This window comes from Canis lupus, chromosome 4, assembly GCF_048164855.1.
Source record: "Canis lupus baileyi chromosome 4, mCanLup2.hap1, whole genome shotgun sequence".
In the NCBI taxonomy this organism is placed as follows: Eukaryota; Metazoa; Chordata; class Mammalia; order Carnivora; family Canidae; genus Canis; species Canis lupus.
In genome coordinates this window covers 58,904,529-58,926,976 of record NC_132841.1, presented here as the reverse complement: position 1 = coordinate 58,926,976, position 22,448 = coordinate 58,904,529, and the positions used below count along the sequence as shown (strand labels likewise).

Sequence of the window (22,448 nt, the reverse complement as noted above, 5' to 3'; positions counted from 1 at the left end):
GTTCTAGGTCACTTATTTTAGAAGCAAGTCATCTAGCCAGAACCAGAAGGGCTTCAGTTTATCAATGAATCCCATCATCACACAGTCAGAGAAAACAAGGCCCAGAGGGGGAAAGTAACACATTCCAGACTACACAGTGAGGAGATGTATTTTCTTTTTTTTTTTTTTTTTCTTTTCTTTTCTTTTTTCTTTTTTCTTTTTAGGAGATGTATTTTCTGCTCCTAGATCAGCTAAGGTCTCTCACTGTTCTTCCCAGGAAAGAGCTGCATTCGAAATCCATGGGCACCGAATCTTTACTCTTATTATTATTATTTAGGATTTTATTTATTTATTTGAGAGAGAAAGAGAGAGAGAGAGAGAATCCAAAGCATACTCCTCCCTGAGCTCTGAGCCTGATGTGGGGCTTGATCCCACTACCGAAGATCATGACCTGAGCCGAAACCAAGAGTGGGGTGCTCAACCGACTGAGCCACTCAGGCGCCCCCCACTCTTTGCTTCTCCCTGCTAAGCTGCACGGAGCAAGCCCTCCTAGGAGTCTCACCTCAGATCTTGCTGTCATTTTTAATCCTCGACATCCCTTCAACTGGAATGGAGGAAGGAGGAAAGAGGGAACACCTCAGGGTGTTTTAAAACCTAGGAGTAAGCAGTATTTTCTAGGATCGAGCCTTCCATCAGTTCTTCGGTGATATTTAAAGCCCTGTGCCCCGGCTGCGCTGGGAGGACATTGCGCCTGCCTCCTCCTGCACTTTAGAGCCTAAAGAAGAGGGGGCCGCCTCCTGGGTTGACGAGGACCTACTCCCAATTCTGCCCAGACATGCTTATGTCACTGTCGCCCCGAGCCTAGGGAGAAGGAGGGGAGACTGTGCCCGCCCCTGAGATGCCAGCCGCCCTGCGATTGGCTACAGGGACCCCGGCCCGGCCGCGGATTGGTCATCGCTGAGGGCTTGAAAGGTGGCTGAGGGCGCCGGACCCCTCAGACGGCGGTGGCCCGGGATCAGCCCGCGGCTCCGGGGAGCCCGAGACGCCCCTGCCCGCCATGGCCAGGCTGCTGCGGGCGTCCTGCCTTCTCTCCCTGCTCCTGGCTGGCTTCGTCCCGCCCAGCCGGGGGCAGGAGAAGTCCAAGGTGAGTGAGCCTGGCGGGTGGCGGCCCGGCGGGAAGATCAGGGCCCCCAGGGGGCCATCTCTCGGTGACCGGGAGCCCCTTCCTCCCGGGCTCCCCTCCAGAAGGGCGACACCTGGCGCGAGGACCCTCCCTCCGGTCCCCCCTCTCCGCCCCGGGACCCCTCCCCGGAGCGCCCGTATCTTCGCAGTTGCATCTCGGGGAGATCTGGGTGCCCCGGGTGGGCGGAATGAACAGGGAGGGGGTCACTCTCGCCGGATTGACCCCGTCTGCCCCGCGGCCACTCCAGTGTCGCCTTGCTGCGTGCGTGCCAGGACGGTCCCCAGCTACTCCCCTCCAGGCGGGCCTGAAGGGGGCGGGGGCTCAGAAAAAGGCCTGGACACGGCGCCTGGCGCTGGCTGCGCAGATTCCCCGGGGAGACTGACGGGCCAGGAGACAGGGAAGGAGCTGGGTGGTCCCCGTCTTGATAAATTGCAAGGAGGGCTCTTCTAGCCCAAGAATTAACGCAGGTGGAAATGACCACTCGGATTCCAGGGCGTTGGTAGAAGAAGCGGAGATCTGTGACAGAGGGTACTCTGGGTTGGCAGTGCACAACACCCAGGGCCTTGGCTAGATCCTCAATCCTTTCTGGATTGATCCTCAATCCTCTGTGTGTCCATTTGTGGAGAAGGGGGTTGGGGGGGGCGGGCCGGGTGAGACAGGGGTCCTCCCGCAACGAAGCTGATGGCTTCAGGAGGAATTCTTGGAGAAGCTGTAAAATCCACATATTGTTCTTTCAAGGGCTGTTCTGGGGCAGCCTCACTACCCTCCACCCACTGACTGTAGCGGCCTGAGCAAACCTGGTAGTTGGAGAAAGTTGGGGACTGTGAGCTCAATAGGAGAGGCAGAAATTTCCTGAGACTCCATCTATCCCCAGCAGGGTGGGGATGCTGAGGCCAGAAGTGGGGTGACCCAGCAAGCTTATCTCCTAGGATAGTACATGCCAAAGTAGGCCACATAGACCTCTCTTCTTCCCCAGGGTGGGAGGCAGAAGCCAGGCATCGGTATAGACCCAAAGAGAGAGATTTCCACCCTCCCAACACTCATAACATCCACACAGACACACACACTCCCTACAGGCTTGTGTAAGCTCAAGAGGAATTTTGAGCTTCTGGGGCTCTACAACTTTCTAGGTCTTTATTTGAAAATTTTAGGAGTCCATAATTGTATTTTCAAAGTTTTATCCACTGTTCAACCAGCCCATTCCAAGGGTTCCTTCCGTATGTTTCTATTCCCCCTCATCTGTCCTCAGCTAAATCCTACTCAGTCTGTTTCTCTTTGGAGTAACCTTAGAAACTGGATGGCTATGAAGGTACAACTTCCACAGCCCTGTTCATTATCCCCAACTCAAAAGGTATTTTCCAGGGCAGGGATGGGACTGAGTTTCAAGACTATGGTGTGGGGTAGAGGTGGGGGTAGGCAGACCAGCACCACGGAGTCAGCCCTTTACTCTCAGTTTGGGGAAAGCCAGAGAAGAGAAGATTGGGTCTTGACTCAAGAAGGCTAGAGGTAAGAATGTGGACCCCATGAGTAGTTCATCATAGCTGTGTGTTCTTTGCTGAACTCTGGGGAGGAATAGGTGGATGCAAAGAGAACAGGATGGGTATGGTCTAGAAAAGTCTTAGGGTGAGGTATGATCCTATCAGATGCAACCAGTTAAGACTTGCTGGCTGACGACAGTCTGGGCAGGCTCATCTCTCCTCCCAAGCCCTCCAAGTCAAGATGTCATAGCTCTGGATTCTAAGACTCAACCACCTACCTTACCTCCAACTCCAGGGCCAAGGGATAGGATGGTGGGGCAGGTGAAGAATGGGATTGACAATAGGCTACAGTCCTGGATGGACATCTGCCTCCTTGTAGTCAAAGGGAAGAGCCAAATAACGAAGGAAATCCTCCTTCCCTTGCTGGTCCCCCCTCCCCGCCCCCCAGTCCAGCTTACAGCTCCCCAGGCAACCTGTACTTGCTGCGCAGAAGGACTCCGCAGAAGCTGGAGAGGGTAACAACTGCTGACGTGCGCGGGATCCTAGTAACCGCTGGTTTCTAGGTGACTAAACGAGGCAGAGAATCATGGAACCACAGACTGACAGAGCTGAAGAGCCCTTAAGATGACACTGAATCTAAGCCCATCTGACAGGCAAGCAGCCAGAGCCCCAGACAAGGGAAAGGAGTGGTCACACAGAGCCAGAGTTGCGGCCAGGCCCAGGACTCAGGTCTCCTGCCCCCCAGGCCCAGCCTGCTTTCCCAGCATCACACAAGGCAGTGGTAGATGGGAGAAGGGAAAGACTCAAGGCCAGCAGCCCAAGCCGACCAGGGTCCTGCCTGAGACCCCCTCCAACTCCCGAGCCACCAGCACCCTGCCATACTGTCCAGCCACAGTGGGACTGAGGCACCTCCTCTGCCCTCCCTGCTTCGAGAGTGGGGCTCTAGCATGCATGGGTCCCGGGAGAGGGAGGGAGGCTCACAGCTCACATGAGGATGGGGCTGCGGTGCTCAGTGGTGAGTCCAGGCCATGGCTTCCACCCCTATGGACCACCCTCTGAGCCCCCTCAGTCTGAACCCACAGCTCTGGCCCCACTGGCCCCAGTAGAAAGCTCAGAGGCTCTGTCTTCGTCCCTTCTCCCCGAGACACCTTGCGCAGCAGCGCATCATCATCTTTACACTGGCTGGGGAACATCAAAGCCCTCCTCACAATAATGTGGGAAACTCAGGCCCTTTACCCTCGTGGCAGACAGAATAATCGCTCTCCCCTGATGTGGGGATTTCTCTCCAAGAGGCTTTCAAGACTGTTTTGTTCTGCGTATAGATTCTCACAGCCATTTGGGGAGGCAGGTGGCATTATCCTCGCCTGTCTGAGGCTCAGAGTAAAAGTGACTCACTCACCGGGGCCAGGGCCACAAAGCCAGCACAGGCTAAAAAGCTTAGTGAGAGGAGAGTCCCCTTACCCCACCCCCATCCCAAAGCTGTGCCAGAAGTGGATCATCCTGTTGTTTACAAGCTTCTGTTATTTGAACAACCTCTTGGCTTTTGTTCCTTCATTTCCCAGAATTTGCCTTTGGATCGGGGTGGAGTAGAAGAGGTGGAGGGGCATGCAGGGAGGCCTTGCCTTCTGGCTATTAGACCTCAGGGCCAGTGGGGCTGTGTTTGTTGTGCCCTGGGCTGTTTGTATTTTGTGGGGGAGCCAACCCAGCTAGGGCCAGGGAGACACAGGTTCTAGAGGAATGTTGAGCTTGGGTTTTGGACCTGCCTCCCGCACCCACTAAAAGTCACAGGGAATGGGATATCAGTCTCATGGAAAATAGGGAATTTGCATCAAAGCCAAGAGAGCTTGCAGCTTTGCCTGGCTCAGTAGGCCTCCGACATTTTCCAGACAGAGGTGGCTTTTCTACACCTTCCTGGGGCCACACCCTGCCAGCCAGATGACTCCCTTCACCCAGCTGGGCCCACGTACCTCACCTCAACAGCAAGCCTTCCAGGACTGATGCGAAGGAGAGGGTGTGGATTTGCTTCTCTAGCTCCAATCACTTATCTCTGTCTCTCCTGGTCCATACTGCGCTTTTGGACTTCATTTTAGTGTCTTGCCACCTCTCAGATTACCTGATACAACGGCAGCCAACATTTTCCTTTCCCATCATGACCAGCGCTGCTGCTGATTGTGTTATTGATGCCAAGACACCCTTTCAAGAGTCCACCCGGGTTTTCGTAGCCTGTACCAGAGCTGGGATAGGCGCAGAGTAGAGTCTGCTGCAATGTCCTGCTGGATGGCCGTGATCCCAGTCCTCCTCCCCGCCAGTAGCGAGGCTGACCAGGCATCATGGCTGAGCACAGCTGGTCCGGTTCAAGGTTCTCATCAAAGAGGAGGTTGAGGCGCAGAGAAGAGAAAGGGCTTAGCCCCAGACCACACAGGGAGTTAGTGGCAGAGCTGGACGTGGCATCTGGGTCCCCCACCTCAGAGTCCGTTGTTGGCTACTTGCTCTGGAGGTTGATGGGGGGAGGGTAGCAGCTGGGCAAAGAGGAAGGCTTACCGGTCGTCCAGGTGCACACTTACAGGGACCGTCTCGCATGGGCGAGGCCCTGTTGCTCTGCCCTGGCCGTCACACCGAATCCTCCTGGCAGGCCTTCCCCTTCCTCGTGGCTCCTTCTTCCCTATTTTATAGCGACAGCCTCAGCTTTCCAGTCCTCCAGATCTGAATCACCCCTCTCCACACCACCGCTTCCTCCTTTCTGTTCAGTTCCTCCTCCACGATGCTGTTGTTCACCCACAGCATCACCTGCCTGGCTGGTGGTGGCAACGGCCACCCTGGGAGCCTCCATCCACGCGTCCAATAATGCAACCACCGGCACCAGCACGGTCTCCCCCAGGCCTGGCAAATGTTTACAAGTGGGCATGGGAGGCGGAAGTAATGGTCACAGAAAGCAGTATTTCAGGTTTCCATACAGTCACTGGCCGATTAAGCGCTTTCATAATCATTACCTTGCACAAGGAAGTAGACCTTTGTTCTGGTCCATTTCCGGTTCGTAGAATGGTCTTGGGCAAGTCACTCCCCCTGTTGGTATCTTTCATTATCCTGAAAATAGAGATGCCCAGTTTCCCTTCCAGCTCTAACAGCTCCCTGCTGCTGGTCTTCCTCTGTTCCAGACGGACTGCCACGGGGGTGTGAGCGGCACCATCTATGAGTACGGAGCCCTAACCATCAACGGGGAGGAGTACATCCCCTTTAAGCAGTACGCTGGCAAATACATCCTCTTTGTCAACGTGGCCAGCTACTGAGGCCTGACAGGCCAATACCTTGGTAAGAGCCCACCCCTGCTTCCCTGCTTTGGGGCTGTTTCTGCCAGTTGGGCACATTTTAATCACCGAAGCTTTTTTGGTGCAAGTGGGAAGGGGTGATCGTGATCATGAGAAAACAAACCCTGTATCCCAATTCTACTGTCTTCCATATTTTGGTGAAGACGATTATGTAAGCCTGAGGTCTGATCACCTTCGGACATGTTCTGCAAGATTCTCGGTTACCCTTCATCCCTGGGCCCCCCAACTGCCCTGAAAGCAGAGGGATGGAGGAGATTGGGTGTGCCTGGAGCATCCTTTCACTGGAGTAAGAAATGGTAGCGTTATCCGGCTGAGAATCTCCCACCTTCCCGCAGCCCCATGTGCCCTAACGCTTCTCTTGGCCCCTATGTGGGAAGCAGGCAGGTAGGCGGAGGTCCCGAGTACGTGTGTCAGTGGCAATCCCAGGTGTTTCACCCAGGTTTCATGATCCTGGCATCCTCACTCCTCCCTGCTGAGCCAGGGCAGAGCAAACAGCCTGAGGGAACAGGAAGATGCTGTGAGGCTGAGCACAGTCGGCTGGTGATGGTGAGGGAGTGGTGGGGCGGGGTGGAAAGCAAGGGCAATCTGACCCTGCATGTCTGCCTGGCAGTCTCAGGCAAATTCCTGACAGTGGAAGGACAGTGGGCTGGATGGCCGAGGGGGCACTGGGTGCTCTGGTCTAGAATGCTTCTGTCTAGCCTTGGAACAGAGCAGAGTGTGTTCCTGCAAGAGATGGGCTAGGTGCTAGCACCCAGGGAACTGGGGAGGCCCTCCCATCGATTCCCAAACTGCCAGAGTATAGGGTGGGTGAGGAGCCCACCCACCTCTCAGGAAGTCCTCTGCCTTCTGCCCAGGGATGTGTCGCTCTTGCTCTAAGACACTCAATCTTGAGAGTCCTGAAGGAGCCCTCAGCCTGCTGGCCCAGTGGTGGTGGGCAGCTGACTACTGATTTGAGAAAGGGTATTGTTCTCTTTCCTCCCCAAACCTCCAACCCAGCCAGACTGGAGCCAGGGGAATGGGACTTGTATACCCGCACTGCCACACTCACTGGGCAACTTGGCCAAGGCCCCTCCCCTGTCAGGCCTTGGTGACTTCAGCTATACGATGGGTAAGCAGGGGGAGTGGTACGGATGGGCAGGGCTCCTTGATAGGCTACCTTCCTCTCTGCTTTCTCCCTGGCCCAGAACTGAATGCACTACAGGAAGAGCTTGCGCCATTTGGTCTGGTCATTCTGGGCTTCCCCTGCAACCAATTCGGAAAACAGGAGCCAGGAGAGAACTCGGAAATCCTACCCAGCCTCAAGTGAGTGCTTGCCTGCTTGGTGTCTTGAGAAAGCTCAGCTCCCCGGTGCCCCAGCCTGGGTGCCAGGCATCTCTTGCATTGGCTCCTATACGTGACGGGTACTTAGCCACCAAGAATTACGCTCCCCTTCCAGGAACCCCAGTTGCTAGCATGAATAGAAGAGGGGTTGGAGACAGGGGTGACAGGGATGACTGTGTGTGAGTGCGTGGTGCAATGGTGGGGCGGGGGGGGGGGGGGTGTAGGCAGGGAGAGTTACTGAGAAGGTACCAAACAGGGAAAAGCAGCTTGCTGTGCCTATGCCCACACTGTACCTATGCCCATTCGATACTTATCAGCTCCCACTGCCGGGTGTGGAATAAAATCCAGATTTCCAACACCCCCTCCCTGTTCAGTCCATTCTGGTCATTTCTGAGCCCTATGCCCATCTCCTTGGGACCCACATAAGAACTTTCCTTGTAGGTATGTCCGACCAGGTGGGGGCTTTGTCCCCAGTTTCCAACTCTTTGAGAAGGGGGATGTGAATGGAGAGAAAGAGCAGAAGTTCTACACATTCCTGAAGGTGAGTGGTATAGCCACCTTTGCAGGAGCCACTCGGCCCGCTGGACACCTGCCCTGGACAGAGCTGTGGCCACTCCTGGCTCCAGCCCACGCAGAGGCAAGGCCTGTGCCACCCTCCCCTACTTCCAGGCCCCTGGGAGGATTTCTTGGCATCTATCATTCCAACCATAAGGCTTTGCAGACCCTAGGATCTCAGTAGCCCATTTTATCGATGAGGCCCATGCAAGGCCCCAGAAGGGACAAGTAAAGGTCTTACAACCTGCTAGAACCAAAGGTGGTCCTGGGATTCCACTTTCAACTCCAAAATGGGTGTCCTTTTCTCAGTGCCAGGCTGTCCTCCTATCCCCCAGGAAGGCCTGGAGAGGGAAGGTGGGAAGGGCCCCAAGCAACGCTGACACTCCTCTCATCCCTGCTGCAGAACTCCTGTCCTCCCACCTCGGAGCTCCTGGGCTCACCTGGCCGCCTCTTCTGGGAACCCATGAAGGTCCATGACATCCGCTGGAACTTTGAGAAGTTCCTGGTGGGGCCAGATGGTATACCCATCATGCGCTGGTACCACCGGACCACGGTCAGCACCGTCAAGATGGACATCCTGGCCTACATGAGGCGGCAGGCGGCCCTGGCCATCAAGGGGAAGTAAATCAGGCCTGCCCTACCCCATGTCCACCACACCAGGGCTGGGGAGGGACTCCATTCAGGAAGGAATCCATTTCTCTAACCGCACCACACTCCCACCATAGACCTCCTACTATTACACAAGGCCCCAACCCAACACAAACATGCGCATATGATTGTGTCTGTATTGCTGTGCATGTGCGTGTTTGCACACATGCCTAGGTGTGTGTGACCGTGTGTGCATGAGTGTACAGCCACCTGTGTCTACCTGCATGAATACAGCAGACGTGTGCCACAGGTGTGTGCACAGCCGTTGTGCTATGGAGAGTACTAGGGAATACCTCCCCTTTCTCTCCAGTTCTCTGTTCCAATGATAACCATTCACTTTTAGCTGAGCCCAAAACCAGCTCTAGATCCAACAGTTCTGCTCTGACCTAGACCTCAACCTTGAGGCCAGCACCTCCCATTATCTCCAAATACCACCACTGAAGTGCCCAGACGTTTCTGGGTCTACCACACTGCCCAATCTTTCTCTCCACTGTGCAACTGCTCTCCTTCCTGAAGGGCCCTCCCAAGCCCCCTACCCACCCCTTAGTGCTCCCAGAAAGCAGCCAAGGAAGATGTGAGAGCAAAGGCCATGTTCCCCGTGTCAGGAATGGCATCTCCATGAAGGAGGGGCCCGAAGCCCTCATGGGCGGACCTCCCCTGAGCCTGTCTGAAGGGCCGGCCCTTAGTGCATTCAGGCTGAGGCCCCTGGACAGGGATGCTACCCCTGCTTCTCTGGAGGATGTGCCCTCTCCCCTCACCCTGGTCCCTGGCATTAGACTCCCCCCCGCCCCCAATCCCCATCTGCCCAGTAAAGGCCTTTGTGCAGCACCCGAGCCTACTGCTTCCTCCATGGGGCCACTGTAGCTGGGGTGGGGAAGGGAGGGGGTGGGAGTGCGTGCTTTGGGCCCCTGCTGTTCGGTTTCTACCTAGGCCCACTCTGCTTCTCTAATTGGCATCTGGAATTTATAAAGCCAGTTCAGGTCCACTCCCATTCCCTCCTGCAGTTCTCCAGGCAGCTGGGGCTGAGATGAAGTATTTCATTTGACAGGTGTAGAAACAGGCTCACAGAAGGGGCAGCCTTGCCCGGTCTCTCCTGATGTGTGGGGGGCAGGACTGGAATTTAAACCTGGGTCACCTGACTCTCAGCCCAGACCCCTTCCACTGCCCCTGGGTGCCCCAACCACGGGAAGGCTTGGAGCAGGGCCCAGGGGATATCGGCCACGAGTCCTGGCGATGCTCTCGGTGGACTAGTGGGGACAGGGCACAGAGGGACAAGGAAAGCAGCACACTCCCTGGGAGGGCGCCATTAGCCAGGGCATAAAAGAACACAAGTCACAGAATACTGATCTTCAACTTGGATTTATGTCCAAGGTTCGTGCAAACAGCCGCCCAGGCATAGCCAGCCACCTTATTCTGGGCCTCTGGCACACAGGCCTCCAGCTGTGGGGCCGAGGGTCTGGTGGCTTCACGGTGGGTCCCTCAGACCACGCGGCCAGCACGGCCTCTATCCCAGGCTGCCATAGCGCTGGCAAGGCTGCCGTGGGTGGAAGCAGAGGGCCTTGCAACAGAACACCCTGTCGTTCTCCTCTGCTTCTGGGAGCAAACCCGCTCTTCCCACAGCTCCTCAGAGGGGAAGGGTTGGCCATGGGGCAGGTCCTGCTACTACAGAGCTTGAAGCAAAAATTAAACACACACATGAGTTGAACGTGTTCCTCAGAGGGGCTGGAACCATTTCCAGGGAAGTTTTGAAAGGAAGGGGTCTCATCTGCTACCCTACTCTTGAGACTGATGTCCTTGTGATTCCACAAACATGGCAGGTCAAGGTCGGGTGAGGCAGGCTTCTCTCCACTTGGTCGCAAGGTAGTGAGTTTCTCCTGGTCACACCAAAGGAGGGGCCCAAATGGAAGCCTTCTGGGTGGAGCCTCTCCAGTGTGTAAACAGTTCAGGTTGGGCTGGGGCACAGCCCAGTGGCCCGTTGGCTTCCCATCCAGCCGAGGCTCTGGCTACACAGAGAACACGGCCTCTGGATTTCCGTAATCTGGGATCAGGTGGCTCTACATGACTAAGGTGGAGCCAAGTGACGTAATCTGGTCTCACTGAGGCCCCTCACGGTCATTTTTCGTAGACTCTAAAGAAAGAAAAATATTGAGGACTTTAAAGATGATGGAGTACAGTAGACTTCAAAGGCCTACGGAAACCAGCAAGTAACAACGGAAATCAGAGAGTTAAGTGCTGCCAAGCACCAGGCCCTAGGCTAGGACCTTAGGGATGTTTGTCATTCAATCCTCGCTTGGCCCTACAAGGCAGGCATATTAGTATCCCTTTATGGGAGAGGGAATAAGAGCACAGAGAGATTTTTAAGAATTAGCCTCAAGTGCCAGATCTAAGAGGTATTTGAGCTGAGCCCGTCTGGCTCCAGGTCCCAGAGGGGGAGCAGTTCAGGGGGAGGGGACAGCCCTGCCCACTCACCCCTCATTACAGCGGCGTCTGAAGGGCCCCACACAACCTCCAGGGCTCTGCCGGGAGCCAGGAGAAAATGGCCAATAAGCCCAAGGCCTCCTCCCAACCACGCTGCCTCCACGTTACCCTGCAGCCTCTGCTCGCACACCCCTCACCCTGTGAGGGCCCTCTAACCTCCTGGCAGAGCTGGCTCTATCTCTGCAAAGCCACAACCCTCAGAGAACCCTCTTTGTGCTGAGGGGACTCAGCTTCCCTGATGTCCCCACACACCAGCAAGGCAGTGCTTTCCGCCCCACAGAGCCTTGCAGAAAGCAGGGTCATCATTAGGGACCTGAAGTCCTCCTATGACTTCAGTGAACGTCTAGACCTCTAGTCCCCAGCTGTTGATGGTCAACACCATGCGTGACCTGACGGGGCTTTTCCAAATGCACATCTGATCTGTCATGCCACTCTGCTGTCAATATGTGCAAGGATTCCACATCATCTTTAGGAAAAGGCCAGTCCCCTGCCATCCGTCCACAAGTCCCTGACAGCCTGCACTCACCTACCTCCCTGACCTTGCCTCGCCCGTTTCTCCTTCCCCACCTTGTCCTTGGCTCCTCCAGTCTTCTCTGGCCTTCTGTCTTCCCTCCCTCCCACCAGGGCCTTTGTATTTTTCATTTCTCTACAAAAACATCCTCCACTGTCACCTCTTCACCCGGCTAATGCCACACTCTGAGGGTCTCAACTCCAACATCATCGCCTCCAGTCCAGGTTGGGCTCCGTTGTTAGCTGCTCTCCTTCCTTCAGGGCACCTGAGTGCAACTGAAGCCCATTTGTGTCAGGTTTTTTTGGTGTGTTTTTTTGTCATTTCTTTGTCCCCTGCTCTTTCAGGGCAGGAACGGTTACCTGTTTCTACCATGTGGCTTCCCTAGCACCCAGCACAGAGCCTGGCATTCAAACACCACACTCAGATTAATGCATGAATGACTTCAATCCCCTCACTCTGCAGTCACCTCCTCATCCTCTCAACACTATTTTGGAACATGAAGCCTCTCTTCCACCAAGACCAGATGGTAGTCACATCATCCCCAAACTGGAGCATTCCCAGTAGGACAAAAGTTATCTCCCCCAGTGAGATAGACCAGGACTAGACCACACTCACCTGGTTCCACAGGCCTGGCTGTGGGCGAGTCCATCACTTGGGAGCTCTGATTGCGCATCCCTCCACAGGGCGGCCGCCAGGTGTATTCTGGCTGCAACAAAACTGGTGCTTAGTAGTCAACAACCAACTACACTAAAAAATTAGAGTAGCAGCTGCCATGCCAGCACAGCACTGAATGTGTGTTAATCCAGTACAAATGAATCCTTACTACAACCCAGGTTGCCATCCCTGTTTTACAGGTAAGGAAACTGAGGCTGAAGGTCCTCTAGCTAAGGAAGTGGCCAAGCTTCGGTTCTAGGTCTCTGTAACCCCAGAGCCAATGTCTGAAGCCACACACTCTACTCCAATGTAAATCCCCAAGAAGATGTGTGTAAGGACTAGTGGGAGAAGCTAGAAGAGAGGCCAGGCAGGAGGCATGTCCCTGTCCAGGTGGGAGTGGGGATGCCGAAACAGGACCCTGGCAGAAGGTGGAGAGGATGGGACAGGTGATGGCAGCTCTTTGGAGAAAGAATAATAAGCAAATAAGAGGAAAAAGGGACAGGAGAAGAGAAGGGAAGGGGAAGACAGAAGGACAACTTAGGAGAGAACGCATGCTGAGGGCCCGATACCTGGTTACACGTGCATGTTCTAAGAAAAAGTCAAAGCAAACTCTGACCCACTGGCCTGCTTAGTGGGCACCCAAAGGGAGCCCACCTTTCTGCTCTGCCCTCTGAGCCTTTTCTGTCCTGCCCCAGAGACCCTGAAGAGTTTTGGGATGGAGAGTCCTGCTGGGCTCTGGACAGGTGCCTGCACACCTCAGTGCTGTTCCGCAACGAGCCAGGATGCAGTCTCAGACCCCTTCACTTGACCTTGCCCTCTAGAAGGTGTGTGGGCTGGTCTCTGGGTGTCCTGGAGCGAAGGAGGGGCACAGACTCACCAGATGGAAGAGGCGTGAGTTTGGAAGTGGGGGTGTGTGCTCCATGGCCATGGGGGGTGGGGGGTAGCGGATCTGGGACCAGTCCTCAAAGCCGTGGTGTGGCACCATAGGTGGCATGGGAGCATAGGCATAGGGGTAGGCCCCGCAGAGGTGCTCTGGGTGGGGTTCCACGTGGTAGCGCTCCGCCGAAGCCTGTAAGAGATGCTGATGTCTGGCTCTAGCCTGTGACAGGCTGCACAGGCCACCCCCGGTGACAAGACACCTGTCTTATCTCTTTCTCCATTTGGAATCTTAGTTCTCTGAAGGCTGGTACATGGGCACCAATGGCTGGTACATGGGACACAGATGGCTCATACAGGGACACAGATGGCTGGTACATGGATACAGATGGCTGGTAGAAGGGCACAGATGGCTGGTACAGGGGCACAGATGGCTGGTACATGGATACAGATGGCTGATACATGGGACACAGATGGCTGGTGCAGGGACACAGATGGCTGGTACAGGGGCACAGGTGGCTGGTACAGGGGCACAGGTGGCTGGTACATGGGACACAGATGGCTGGTACAGGGACACAGATGGCTGGTACAGGGACACAGATGGCTGGGACAGGGACACAGATAGTTGGAACGGGGGCACAGATGGCTGGGACAGGGGCACAGACGGCTGGGACCGGGGCACAAAATATCAACAATGACAGCTAATGTGTCATGAGCGCTTGCTCTGTACCAAGTACTATTTGAAATGCTCTACCTGCGTTCCTTCATTAATTAGTTGGATACCTGAGCAGACACTGACTCTCCCCTCCAGCCCTGAATAAGGTAGAATGAGGTAAGTGCTGCTTCCTCCATCAAGCCTCCTCACCTTGGCTTTCCTCTTCTGCTGTTTGAGGGCTTCTTTTGTCTTCTCCTCATCTTTGAATGCTTTTAGCTGAGAGGAGGAGGGAGGGGGAGAAGACTGTTGGCACAGGTGCTCCTTGGCCAGGCCTGGACCCAGGGCGAAAGCAAGTGCACAGGGCTACCACTCCCAGCTGCCTGCCTGGCGCAGCCCCAAGGAAGGGTCTTGAGGGGGCGGGAAGGCCCCGTGGGGCAGAGCACAGCCCAGGCTGGCTGCTGCAGGTGAGGCCTGCTCACCATGGGTGGTCTGAACCCAAGTCAGGAGGGTTCACACGAGCCCTGTTGCTGTGCGTCCCTGTTAACATGCTTTAGTTCCATTCTGTGAGGGTGGTGGCTCTGACTGGAGGTCCGAGAAGGATGGGGACTCAGAAGTTTGCTGGCAGGACTGGAAGAACCAGTGAGCGTCCTGACTTCTGGTTGCATCAGGGACCCTCCAATCCACACCCCCTGCCCCATGAGGACAGGCCAAAGGGGTGCCCCTTCTTTGGTCCAGCTGTTCTCACCTGGGCATTGGACAGGGTGACCTGGGCCTGCAGCTTCTCCACCTGCTTCTTCAGCTCCTCCTTCTCCTCATTCATGCGTTCTCGATCACTGCGCTCCCTCTGGAAGTCCTCCTCAAAGATCTTCACCTGGAAGGGAACAGGGGTGGGGGTGAGGGAGGAGGGGCTCAGACTGCTCTGGCCTCCTGCTGGTTTCACCCCATCTTCACATCACTGTGAAGAGGGGGTGGGGGAGGGGAGCAGGTGCACCTCTGGCTCCCTACCCCCACCTTCAAACAGAGTAGTTCAGTATTTTATATTCTGAGCTTCAACATAGGGCTTTATTTAAACAAGGTATCCATGACTTAAAAACAAAGCGTGGGGGCATCACAAGCCGCTAACCAGTACAATCCTTTCATTCTGCTAAGGCCCCCATGAGAGGTGAGGCCAGGCCCAGAGCAGGACTGAAGGTGGTCGCCCAGCTCCCAGGGCAGAGGACCTCAGAACTCTCCCAAGGCTTCGGGGGCACCCTCGCATGGAAGGTGCTGGGATGGCTCCCTGCCTCTGTGCCTGCAGTTCACATCCTGCTGCAGACCAGTGAGACACCGGCCAGGTTAGAGATGCTTTAGGGGGCTCCAAAGCATCGCATCCAATAGGAACAGACGGGAGAGCCCTCGCCTTTCCAATTCCCTTCCAATCCTTCTGTGCCCCTTGAGGACAAAGTCCCCATTTGTGCTAGCATGTCTTTAACATCCTTCCAGTACTTACTAATTTCCCTTCCCTTCCCTCAAAGAGGACTCAAGGTCAGCGTCTTCAACAGGCAAGAGTTTCCAACTAGAGTTTAATCATCCTGTTTTTCTTTCACTGTATTTATTGCTTACAGTTATTTTCTATTTTGTGGCAAAGAATTAACAGTGTTTTCCATTTCAAGTAGTGATATAAAGTTCCTTTTTAAATACATCTGTTGAAAGTAATTTATTTAAAATTTATTTTGAAAATACTAGGTAACTAATAGCGCAGCTGGGGTACAGAGATGGTTAAACCAAAAAGGTGGCGGAGGAATGACTTAGGGATGCAGTGCTGGGAAGGATAAACCTACAACCGGGCAGGGAACCTGGCTGACAGCCAGAATGTGGTTTCCTAATTAGATCTTCCATGTGATTCCAAGCCCATCCTGGGCCCTCAGGAATGCTCCAGCTCCCCCACTCAGTACCTCCTACCTGACCTCCTCCTCTGGGGCTCACCTGCTGTTTCAGCAATTCGTTCTGTGTGACCAGCTCCTGTTTCCTTAGGAGGCCACTAGCTCCTTCTGGGCCCCCAAATGCTGGTGGAGAGGAGGGGGAGGCCTGGATGCTCAGTGCTTCCTCCAGGGCCTGAGATTGGGAAGAAAGGAGACAGGCCCATCAGGAGAACCCCTGGAAGGCCGGCCCCGTTAGAGAGGTCATCTTCAGTGACCCCCCCACCCCACATTAGTGACAATAATAACTGATACCACCAGTACTATTAAGGAAATGCTACCCTATTTATTTACACTATACGCGCATCACCGCATTGGATCCTCTCCACTGTCCTATGAAGAAAAGACTATGATCATCACCCTCATCTGACAGATATGAAAAGTGAGGTTCAGAAAACCGTGATTTGCCCAAAGTGACACGGCTTATAAGCAGGCTAACCGGGGGTCTTCACATAGAAGGGACAATCTCCCCTTCCCTGAGCAAGTGCAGCTCAACTTCTAGCACCTAGATCTAGAGAGAGTATTAAAGCCCTTTGGGGAAGCTTCCATGGCCTCGACAACCACCTTGCCCTCAGATTCTTTGGCTTTTCCAAATCCATGGCTACCAAGCCAACCTTTCCATCCCCAACTCTCCGGTAGTTAGATTACAGTGGAATTTAATTTTGACTTATATAATATTTTGCCTTTCTAAGCCTGAAAATGGGCTGAAACATCACCAAATAACATTTTGAAAAAGAAAAGAAAAGCACCTCTACCCTACCATGTTCACAAAATACTTTCCTTTAGGTAAGCCATGGGCTCGCAGCTTCTCAGAAGGTCTCTATTAACCGGTTTTCTCCTCCAGCTCAGTTAACATGTTACCTGAGAACTCTGGAACACCGCTCAAGACTGGCCACCCTCATTACCACCTGGACTTTAGCCCCCGGGATGGCAGGGCTTCTGCTTGCCATGTATTAGCAAGCAGCGGCCGTAGTGCCTCCCTGGATGGTGGGGGGATAGAGAAAACCTCCCCCAACTTGGACTTGGGCCCCTACTTAGTCTCCTTGACTTTCTCAGAAACCCAAGGAAACTCTGCTGAGCCAAGAGTAACCCCAGGATGCTGCAAGGGGAAGCTGTGGCCCCGCTCTATCCTCCTATTCTATCTGCCGATTTTTTAGATAAGAAGACTGAAGTCCAGGAACAGGGAGACTTGCCTGAGGTCACAAGCAAAGCAGGTCACTTGCCTTGTTATGAGGCGCCCACACGTGTGTCTCTGTCCCTGGCTATGCCAGGGAAAGCGGGAGGGCAGTGATCCTGCCTGAGTCACTTCTCTAGGATCCAGCATCATGTACAATTCTATGCCTGGATTTAGGGCCCCTCAGTCCCCTAGCTCAGCACAGGTCAGTCTTTTCTCTGAGAACAGGTCCCAAGGATCCCCAGAATTGGCAAAATCAATGATTATCAAACCCCAAAACCAAATAGAAACGGTTACCCTAGAAGGGCTGGGGCCCAGGGAATATGCCAAACTCATGCCACAGCCTGCCATGAGCAAGGTCAGGAGGTTGGGGGGCTGAGGGGAGGCAGACAGATGGAAAAAGAGGCAAAGATGAACCACAGACAACTTCTCCAGGCTTTTGGCTCCTTTCAGAGCCTCTTCTTGTCTGTTCTCGCTCTTAACCCCATGCTGGAGCGTGGCAGGGCTGGAAGGAGTCCAACTCCTGGAAGGAGTTCAGATAGCAAACCTGAGGCTCAGAGAGGCTGGAGTGGCTAAGCTGGGACCAGAACCAGCCCCCAGAGCTGGCCTTACTCCTACCCATTGGCCTTGGGTCCAAGTGGCAGGCTTCTGCCTTAAAATCCAGCCTCCACTGGATACCCCTATCTCCCTGGGTCCCAATTCTCAAGGGCAGGAACCCTCAGGCCTCTGCTTACCCACTCCCTCCAGCAAGTGTTTGCCGAGCATGTGCTTTGTGCCAGGCACTGTGTGGGGTGCAGGGGGCACATACACTGGTAAAGAGGAGCACTCCCTCCCCCCCTGCACCTGCCAGAGGGGAAGACAGATCATCAAACAGCCAATCACAGGAAGACACAAGAAGGGGAATGAAAGAAGGTTCTGGTGCCTTAGGAGCATGGAACAGGGGGACCTCAATGAGACTCCAGGGAGGCCTGCCTTGCTCAGGAAGAGGTATTACACTGAACCTGAATGATGAGGGGGGTGGCACCCTGTGAGGAGACAGCACAGCCTGTGGCCAAAGGCTGGAACAAGCACAAGTGTACCCCAGGGCTGGCCACAGGCACTTGAGCACTTGGGGAGGGAAAGGCAGAGGCAGGGGGAACCGCGAGCCTGCATGGAGGCTCTCAGCACCTGCTCCCTGACCTGCTCCCTGATCCAGTAATGCCCCCTCTCCTGAGTTGAGGGTCGGGACACTGGTGACAGAAGGGTGCTGCAGCTAGGCTAGTGAAGTCCTGCCTGTTCCAGCGACTGGGGCCAAGGCACCCACCTTGTTGAGCCTCTGGATCTCCTTTTCCTGGTACTCCCGCTGCCGGGTGAGTGGGCTCAGCTGATCCTGCAGGTACTTGACCTTCTGGCGCAGTTCCTTGGCCTCTGCTGTCAGCTGTTCCTTGTCGGTCTGCAGGGGATGCAGGGGTTGGTTAGGCAGGGAGCCCCTGCAGCAGGCCTGAGCTCCCTGCACTGTTTCCCCCCTCCCCCCCACCCCAGTCAGCCATGCTTCCTCTCTGCCTCTCCCTCAGCAGTTCCCAATGCTCATGTGAAGACACCGCATAAGGCACCTGGCATTAGAGCCACATGCCCACAATGTCCTGTCCTCATGGAAAAGGCAGCTCGGTTCACTGAAAGACTCTGGGCTCTGACACCAGCTCCTTTGCCAACGAGCTGAGACCTCAGCCATGGTCACAGTACCCCCTGGTCAATGCTCACCTATCTGCCATGGGTAGGGGGTTCTTAACATGTGTCACAGATGGGCATCAGGAGGTCTGCGAGCCCCACAATGGGATGCAAAATCTGTGCAATTTTTTAAGGAGAGGAGTCATAGTTTCCCTAAGATTTGCACAGGGATCTTCTGTGATGCACAGAATTGGTAAACCACTGAGAATATCTAAAGGACCTTTTAGGTCTTACAGTCTCTAAACCTAGGAGAGAAGACACTAAAGAAATAAATGCAGCAAACGAAGTAGAGAGTATCCCTCCACAGAGAAACAAAGCACTGCGAGGCAAAAGAAAGAGCACCCCAGCTGAGAAGAAACCAGGGAAGACTTCAAGGTAGGAGCCCTGCTCCCATGCCTACTATGGAACACACAGGGCTCCTTCACTGCAGAGGGCCACAGCTGGACTGGCCTTTAGAGAGCATCAAATCCTGATCCCTTTATGTGATGGAAAATGAATGTACAGAGAGGGAAGGTGACTTACCTAAGGTCACACAGTGAGCTGGGCTAGAACCCAGGTCTCCTAATTCTGGTGCTCCTTCTCCCCTCGCAAGTCAAAGGAAATATTTCAAATCAGGGAAGTCAGCCATAAACTGGGGAGCGCAGCCTTGGGCAGACCTTGTGGGAGGTGTTCTGGATGCCCATGTAAGTGGCTCCAGCATCAGCATGGCCTCTATTACCATGTGTCCTTATGGGGCCACACTTCATCTTGTGACATCCCACCTCTCCCCAGCTAATAGGGAGGACTGTCCCCATCTCAGGGACTTATCTCACCTACCAATGTCAGCTAGGGGAAAGGACCAAAGAGCCAGGGGTCTGGTGACAGTCACAGATGTGACCACACTTGGAGAAAAGCCAGGCAGTGTCCTTACACACATCTTCAGGGCAAGGCACGATCACTGGGCAGGCTGATCCCTCAGATAAAGCCCCTGGGTGTCACATGCTGACAGAGGGAACTTGGAAATGCAATCTGTGTTGAAAATGTCCATTTTCAAGCTAGGCAAAAGCAGCCTGTGCCCAGTTCCCATGAAGGGGAAGACACTAGGACATAAATACAATCTTCCAAGAGCCTGAGGGTCAGTGGCCTTTCCTCTTTAAGCTGTCCCTGGATACTGGAAGGCTGCTGTCAGTGATGGATCAGATGCTATTTCTTCAGAGGACTGGCTCCCATTCCCCTTCAGACTGAACCTGGTTCCCCTTTATGCCCTCTCCTTGCTCCCTGTAACTTCTCCTGTGATACTGGTACATACTTCTATATATTTGCTTCTGTAATGAGTTATTTCGTGTTTCTTCCCAGCCAAGGGCAGGGCTGGTCTGTTCCCTGCTGAGTCTCTGTGCCCAGCACGGAACCAAGTGCACGCTCTGTTGCACGGTGGCTAGGCTGGTGGAGAAGGGAGGCTCCATGTAATATTTGAGTCCCTCCCAAATAGCCATCACTACTCTAAATGTCCAGTAGCAGCCCACTCCCATCAAGCACCAGAGCAGCCTACGTGTGTCTCTTTTATATTCTGTGCTCTCCTGGATGGTTTCCTTGTCTCGAACATTTTATTATTTTCTAAAAAGTTTATTTATTTATTCATGAGAGACACAGAGAGAGAGAGAGAGGCAGAGACATAGGCAGAGAGAGAAGCAGGCTCCCAGCAGGGCGCCTGATGTGGGACTCGATCCCAGGACCCGGGATCATGACCTGGGCCAAAGGCAAACACTCAACTGCTGAGCCACCCAGGTGCCCCTGTCCAGAACATTTTAATTAAACAAAAAGCTCTTCTACACGTAAACAAGAAAACACAGAAAGCAAGAGCTAGGGGAGCCTGGGTGGCTCAGTGGTTGAGCGTCTGCCTTCGGCTCAGGTCGTGATCCCGGGGTCCTAGGATCGATTCTGCATCGGGCTCCCTGCTCGGTCAGGAGTTGCCTCTCCCTCTGCCCCTCTACCTGCTTGTGCTCTCCCTCTGTCTTAAAAAATATAAAAAAATAAAATTAAATTTAAAAAATAAAATAAAATAAAATAAAATAAAATAAAATAAAATAAAATAAAATAAAATAAAGCAACAGCTAATCCAGTCTCTATTTTTAGATGGGAAACAGAAGGAAGGAAGTGCTTTTGCCTAGGGCCACACAGCCCTCTGCCCTACAGCCAGCGCAGGAGCCCTCCGACCTGGGCCTGCAGCCTATTTCCTGCACTGAGCCCTCGGCTAATGGGGCGGGGACAGAGGCCCCCAAGCTGGGCCCGCAGGCACCAGCCGTCCACTTGCCTCCTCCATTTCAATCTTGGACTTGGCCAGGAGGAGCTTCCGGTCAAAGTCACGCTGCTTCTGCTCCCGCTCAGCCTCCAGGTCGGTCACCTGCTTCTGCAGGTCCGCCAGCTTCTGGCGCAGCTCGGTGATCTGGGTTCAAGGGCAGAGAGGGGGGTGTGTGAGGGCAGGGGCGCGCCTCCACAGTTCAAAGCTCCTGGGAGGGAAGCCGCAGGCCGGAGACCAAGGCGGCCCGGATTGCACAGCCGGGAATTTGGGGTTCAGCCTTGAGCTCCCGCAGCCCTACAGTACCTTCTGCTCGTACTGCTGCTTCATGGACCGGAAGTGCTGGTCCCATTGCTTGTTCACCTCGAGCAGCTGCAGGGAGAGATGGGGGTGAGCAGGGGCTAAGCAGGTAAGGCACAAAGACCAGCTTCCCAGGGTACACATGGTGTGTGGGGGGGAACGGTGGCCTATGGACACTGCCTCAGAACCCCTTCTTGAAATCTCGGGGTTCTCCAAGCAGGAACTTTCACCAGCTGCTATATCCTATCCAAGCCTAATGCTAAAGGCGTGTGTGCCATTACACAACACACACGCGAGTTGCAGTTAGGTATGAAAGCTTCACATTCTCATTTTCCTTAACTCAGTGTCTGTCTCTGAAGCACTTTGCACAAGTGTGCGAGTGCGCCTGTTCAAGGCTGGCCCTCCCAGCAGTGTTGGTATCACAGCCAAATCCAGGAGACGACCTGCACGTAGGAGGTCGGTTACGAAAATTACAGCAGAAACTGGAAATGAGGCACCGATGCACTTATTAAGAAAATCAGGCCCCTGATACATGGCCGCGTTATTACTGAGATGACCCTAATTATCTGCCATGCATGACACAACAATTTCTCAGGGAAGAAAAACAATCTACACCATTAAATACATAAAACAATGGGGAAAAGGCATCGCCATTTCAGACGCGTTACCATATGATAAAGACTAACTCAGAAGCGAAGAAATAGAGTAGATGTTTTATACATAAATACCCTCAAAGATAGCTAATTTTGAAGGAGAAAAGAAAAACAGTAACCTGTAATAATGCAGTATCAAGGATATATTTTTTTCTGCCTATTTTAAAAAACAGGTTCTATGTTAGTAAGTTCACAATAAAACAGAATTGTTGCCAACTTGTGGTCAACTCTAAGTGGTGAGATTCTCGATATTTTTTCTAACGAGCATTATGTTGCTTTTGTCACCAAAGCAAACACTTTATAGCAATACAAAAAAAGAGAAAACTAAAATTGATAGACATGTAAACAAAAGACTGAAGGAGGGAGGCCTAACTTGCAAATATGCTGGAGGCCCAGGGATGGTAGTAAGGCCCAGGAGTCTGGAGGAGCAGCTGAGCTATACGGAGGGGAGCAGTGAAGAGAACAGGAGTCGGGCTTCCACCTCCAGTCTGGAAATTCTGGCCTGGCGTGGGAGATAGAGGAGGCACAGGGGCATAACCTCAATTCTAGAGACTTCCAGCTGGTGAAATGCAGTGCTACAAGAAGGTGTCGGATCCTCTCCGTTTGTGACAGTCCCTCCTCGACCCAGGTGCATGGTGACAGAGGAGCCCCAGGCTCCCCATCCTAGATGCTGCTACTTGCCTACCTTATCACAACCTCCTTCCACCACCCAGAGTGT

At 53.9% G+C, this 22,448-nt stretch overlaps 2 protein-coding genes across 6 annotated transcripts in view; one reads left to right on the top strand and one right to left on the bottom strand.

Moving 5' to 3' along the window:
• The first annotated feature begins 775 nt into the window (after positions 1 to 775).
• Positions 776 to 9,317, top strand: GPX3 (glutathione peroxidase 3). Its single transcript, XM_072824462.1, has 5 exons — positions 776 to 1,123; positions 5,796 to 5,949; positions 7,151 to 7,268; positions 7,728 to 7,827; positions 8,245 to 9,317. Exons 1-5 carry the CDS (start codon positions 1,037 to 1,039, stop codon positions 8,464 to 8,466), a joined length of 681 nt encoding a protein of 226 aa, XP_072680563.1. The 5' UTR covers positions 776 to 1,036; the 3' UTR covers positions 8,467 to 9,317.
• Positions 9,318 to 9,832: 515 nt separating this feature from the next.
• Positions 9,833 to 22,448, bottom strand: part of TNIP1 (TNFAIP3 interacting protein 1) — a 49,307-nt gene continuing 36,691 nt past the window's right edge. For 4 of the 5 annotated variants that reach the window (XM_072824458.1, XM_072824461.1, XM_072824456.1 and 1 more), the window contains 9 exons: positions 21,084 to 21,149; positions 20,793 to 20,924; positions 18,099 to 18,227; positions 15,629 to 15,757; positions 14,409 to 14,534; positions 13,874 to 13,939; positions 13,010 to 13,201; positions 12,094 to 12,184; positions 9,833 to 10,617 (listed from right to left, as the gene is read on the bottom strand). In XM_072824458.1, coding sequence (XP_072680559.1) covers positions 10,583 to 10,617; positions 12,094 to 12,184; positions 13,010 to 13,201; positions 13,874 to 13,939; positions 14,409 to 14,534; positions 15,629 to 15,757; positions 18,099 to 18,227; positions 20,793 to 20,924; positions 21,084 to 21,149 — 966 coding nt within the window. In that variant the 3' untranslated portion in view covers positions 9,833 to 10,582. The remainder of the gene's footprint in view (positions 10,618 to 12,093; positions 12,185 to 13,009; positions 13,202 to 13,873; positions 13,940 to 14,408; positions 14,535 to 15,628; positions 15,758 to 18,098; positions 18,228 to 20,792; positions 20,925 to 21,083; positions 21,150 to 22,448) is intronic. The other variant, XM_072824459.1, reaches the window with a different exon arrangement.